Source organism: Limulus polyphemus, unplaced genomic scaffold (assembly GCF_000517525.1).
Source record: "Limulus polyphemus unplaced genomic scaffold, Limulus_polyphemus-2.1.2 Scaffold4115, whole genome shotgun sequence".
NCBI lineage: Eukaryota > Metazoa > Arthropoda > Merostomata > Xiphosura > Limulidae > Limulus > Limulus polyphemus.
The window spans coordinates 66,928-72,099 of record NW_013669725.1 but is presented as its reverse complement, the minus strand read 5'-3'; the positions used below and the strand labels follow the sequence as shown (position 1 = coordinate 72,099).

General features: G+C 33.1%; 1 protein-coding gene across 1 annotated transcript in view; it reads right to left on the bottom strand.

The window, feature by feature from the left end:
* Window positions 1-5,172, bottom strand: part of LOC106470612 (cytochrome b-c1 complex subunit 2, mitochondrial-like) — a 21,639-nt gene that overhangs the window by 14,317 nt on the left and 2,150 nt on the right. Inside the window, exons 2-3 of the mRNA XM_013931176.2 lie at window positions 4,325-4,411; window positions 2,649-2,798 (exon numbers count right to left, since the gene is read on the bottom strand). Coding sequence (XP_013786630.1) covers window positions 2,649-2,798; window positions 4,325-4,411 — 237 coding nt within the window. The remainder of the gene's footprint in view (window positions 1-2,648; window positions 2,799-4,324; window positions 4,412-5,172) is intronic.

The following is a 5,172-nucleotide window of genomic DNA, read 5'->3' as shown; positions in this document are numbered from 1 at the left end:
ATAGCCATGAAAGAGCTTACAACCGTTAGTATATATCTAACGAGGTTCATGTTTTCTTATACTGGATGTAATTTAATAGCCATGAAAGAGCTTACAACCGTTAGTATATATCTAACGAGGTTCATGTTTTCTTATACTGGATGTAATTTTTCACGACATTTACAAGCATCAGATGATTTTTGTTCATTGTTAAACGTTTGAATGAGTAGAGAAAACTTATCATGCACAAAAGGAAAAAAATAAACATTTTTAACTGCACTGACAAATTAATCATCTCTAGGATAGTGGTACAGTTTCATATAAATGATTCTATGATTGAGATTATACGTAGCTGTTACCATTTCTAATGGGGTGGGGGGTCTATATAGTAGATTAAGTCATTATGAAGAAGATGTGTAGTCATTCTTCTTCTTCTCTTTGTCAATACTTCTGTAATTAAACGAGTGAGTTTCTATCAATAAGTAGATTAAGTCATTATGAAGAAGATTTGTAGTCATTCTTCTTGATGCTTGACTCGTGATCTGCAGGTTGAAAGTTCAAAACCCATCACTGAACATGTTTGCCCTCTAGGACATGAGAGTGTTATATGTGACAATCAAACCCCACTTTTCATTGATAAATGTGTAGCCCAAGTATTAGTGTTAACTAGCTGCCTTCCCTCAAGTCTATCACCCCTAATATAGGGATGGCTAGCACAAAGTTTTACATGAAATAAAAACAAAAAACGGCTGTCATCACTTTAATGAATTTCGTATATACTGTAGCAGAGACAAGAGCAAAGTTTCAGTAAAACTCTGACTTCCAAAAAAAATTAGAAAATGTCTGAACTTGGGCCTTACAAATATATTTGGGGAGGGGGGGGGCATACAGAATAATGTGGTAATTCAACTATAACTTTCTAAATTCACAATTTACCAATCCAAAACCAGAAAGCTCTGTTGTAAATAATTTTCAACAATATTTTTTGCAAATAGGAAATATTTCTATGGTAATAGAATTTTTAGTCGTAGCAGAGCGGCTAATAGAATGGCTCCGAGTTTTTCAAGTACAAACTTTTAGCTCAAAGCTCCATCATCTCTCGACCGATTTGAAATCTAATTACAGTTTTTCACTCAGGAGGTCAAACCCTTACGATTTAATTTACCCTAATGCTACCTAAAAGAATTTCAATTTGAGGATAGGCTGGTAGGGTTCATGATGAGTAATAAGGTTAAATTGGGTATATACGTGCCCCATGGGTGTTAAAATAACACCTATTAACCATTAATATTACAACAAAGTGTCAGAATATGTTAGTATTTGTATGACAGTTGCCATTCCCAACCGGAAAAAAACCGGAGGTTTTCAGGATTTTTTAGAAATATCCGGATTTCCGGATATATCCGGAAGACTTTCATCTCTGATCTTATGTAAACCGTTGAGCATGTGACCTGTTAACTGGACATGTCTGATTAGTCCAGCCTTCATACTAACACAGTTTGTAATCAGAGAAACAAGATTTTACTATCAATCAGCTTGTTTTTAGGTGGTCAGTTAGAGATCATGATCTGAAAATTCTTGCACCTCTGACTGTGAACAATAATCAGCTAACCTATTAGACTACAGGATGCCTACGCAGACTTGTAATCATTACATAATGATCACATGCACACACTTGTTTTAAAGATTTCGAAACTTCATTCTCTCAGAAACTGAAACACACAAGGGAATTTCATCTTTCTTTCTGATGTAATTCAGAAAATCCTGATTTATGTGATACCAATATCTTTTAGTTGAAAATATTGACTTACTTTTACTACTGTAGGTTCTGCACACACAAACATCTACTGACAGTAACGTGTTCATGTTATCTATTATCATCTAGACTAACCCTGCTTCTCCTGCTACAGAACGCACTGTTCGCGTTGTAGCATCAGTACTTTGATAACTAAATGAAGTCTGAGAAATGTCGTTTAACATTAGCTTCAATGATTAATTACTCAGCTTCTTCAAAAATCAGAAATTGATAACACAACTTTATAAGTTCTACACAGTTTTACTGTTTAAATTTTTAAGTTAACGAATACTACTAAATAAATAAGAAATAACTGTTTGTTAATCATGTAATATATGCACGATAGTTTCAATAATGATTACCCATTTCTTGCATATGAGTTACATTGGTGAGACTGGCCAGTGTAGTGAAATTAAAGCATAAGAACAATTAGCTAATGTCAAATATGAACACAATGAACCTACCAGCATCCCTCTTATACTCCGATATTGTTCTACATACTGGTTTCAAAGCTGTTGAGAATATCAGCTTAAAAAGCTTGTTTTTCATCAGCACAGAAAAATTTGGCTTAAATGCACAAAACTGGTGGCTGATCTCAAGCACTTATCTCACCTTTGAACAGCATTATACTCGCATACATAGCCTTTTGTATACACATTTTTTTTATGAACAACTGTTTGGACAAAATATTCTTTTTTTGTTGTAAGATATATTGCCAATAAAAACTGTTCCCTCGTGTCACAAATCTTCTCATTTATTTGGCGATATAAAGGCCCGGGAATTTTAAGACAAGATGCTCATAAAAATATGATGAATACTTTTACTTTCTTTGTCTAAATCACCTTATAAATAATAATTACTAGCATACACTTACCAAACCAGCAGAGTTACGCAAACAATGAGTGATACCAGTATTTTCACTACTTTCATATCTGGGTCCAGCTTTCACAAATACCCCAAGTCTAGTAACAGGTGAATAGTTCTCTACTGATGCAACAATCAGTCCGTTGGATAAAGTAGTTGTCTGAAAAACAGTTACGTTGTATTTTTTAATGCAACTCATACCTAAAATATACAAATATTTAACACACTACTATCTCAATACCTCCAAACTACATCTGTTATTGTCTACTACTTTTAAAACTGGGTTAGAGTAAGAACTCAATATTAACACACTGTTCTTTTTTTTTACAAAATTTCCAAAATACCATGATTACTAGTTACGAGGTTTCCATGTGACTACTTTCCTGCAAAAAACATAAGTGTAAAACATACACTCAGTACTAACAATCCACTATTATTATTTGTGTGTTATTTTTTTAAATGGATTACTTGAGAGGCTATCATTAAGTAGAAGAAGTACAGACAACAAGAAAATGTGCATTTTGTCATGTAATAAATAAATTTAGTATCTCTGAAATGAAACAATAGTATACAGTAAAGAAAAAAGGTCAATATCATTAAAAAATTACAGAGGGAAAAATATACTAGTACTCAACATTTTATGTAATGTAAGAGGTATTTCTACAATTTATTCTTTTAAAAGGTTGTATCAAACACTAACAAACAAAAAAATAGCAAGTTCCACAAGATGTACTGACATGAAGATCACGGCAAAAAGTAATCGTGTCTATTTGGAAACGTGGGATTCAAAAGGTAGGTACGTCAAGATTCAAGAAAGTCCAAACTATTTCAAAAGGTAGGTTTTCTTTAAAACCAGGGTGGATGAATGGTGTACAGAAACAATTATATCATCAGTTACATTGCATCGAGCCTATTCCCATGTTCACATGCATCGGTAAAAAAGTCTCACGCTTTGGGGTCGAATTAGTAGCTTTCTATAACGTATTCTGATTAGTTGGTCCATGTCATATTCAGCACCATGTTGATCCAGAAAAGGCACCAGATTCCACAATTTTGATACACTGAATAAAACATTTTCTGGGAATGCATACTTCAAGACCCCTACACACACTCAATAGCAATCCCACTTTGATACTCACAGAACTTTACTGAACATTGAAATCTTGCTTTTTCAAAAGTTTCACTCGAACAGATTCCTAAAAATTGTCAGCTTTATATTAACCCTGTAACAATATGCTTCTTGAGATAAACATTTCCATTAAATTTGACTGTTCTACAATTCCTTTATCATGTCATTACAACACACAAGAATAGTTTTAAAATTTCCAGGTGTGTTCTTTGTTCTAAAGATCACTAATTTGTTTCAATGAAAGTGTGCTGCATAGTAACCGTAATATTACGAATGTCTAATATTAACATAACCCAACCTATGAACATTTCATGCATTAAAAGAAGTGTTCTTAATTTAATTCTTGTTTCTATTGAAAATGGATTGATCTCTATTCTTAAGTGGAATTCCTATTCCTCAGAAATAAACTTAAGTCATAAAAACTTTGTTTCAAAATTACTTAAACAGTTTTACTTTAAATCATTATCTTACTGGAATATAAAAAAATGGAACATTGCTTATTTAACTGAAAAGTTAACATTTATGTACAATTCACCGTGGCACATAAATATACTGACCTTAGCGTCTTGTTTCGAGAGGATGACATGATCCGATTTTTGACCAGATTTGGTGGCTGCGAATGCATGAGCAGAGTATGATCGATACTGCAAAAAAAATGAAAAATATTCCCATGAAATTTCTTATATACAAACTGAAATTATAATATATATAGAACAGAAAATCATCAGCACATGTGACTCTTTAAAAGTAGAATCTGAAACTGATTTTTACTTCATCTCTTACAATCACCATTTTCTCAAGCCATTCTTATCAAAACTTATTTCTAACTGACATGAAAGCCTTGTTGTGAAGAGAGAGAACATCCACTATACACTTTGAAACAAAGCTCAGAGGTACAGCTTTTGAGTGAATTAAACAAATAATTGAAAATAAATAATTCACTCAAAAGCTGTACCTTTGAACTTATATTTGATATGGAAGCCATTTTGGTTACTCTTTCCAGAAATGTTGTTTGTTCTCAGGAGGTGTACGAGAGGCTGTTTCATAATAAAATACTCAAACCTGATGCTATTGTACATTTTGATGTAAATCATAATCTTTATTTTTGTCTAGTTTTGGTGTGTTTTATGTCTGTGGACAATGATGCAGTTTTTACAATCAACAGAACTTGGTATTTTAACTTTCTAACGCTTATCTATGGCATGGAACACCAAAATCCGATAAATAATTTTAAAAAATGTGTTTCTTTATGCAATCGCGCGGTTTGTTTACATTCGGCGACAGGGCGCCGCCATTTTGTAGTCTCGCAATGCTTGCTGGCGTGTACCAGACCTTGTATGCTTATAATGCAAACTTCGTGTCATGTGAACGAGATTTTATCTCAAACGTGCTTTAGAAAACGCAG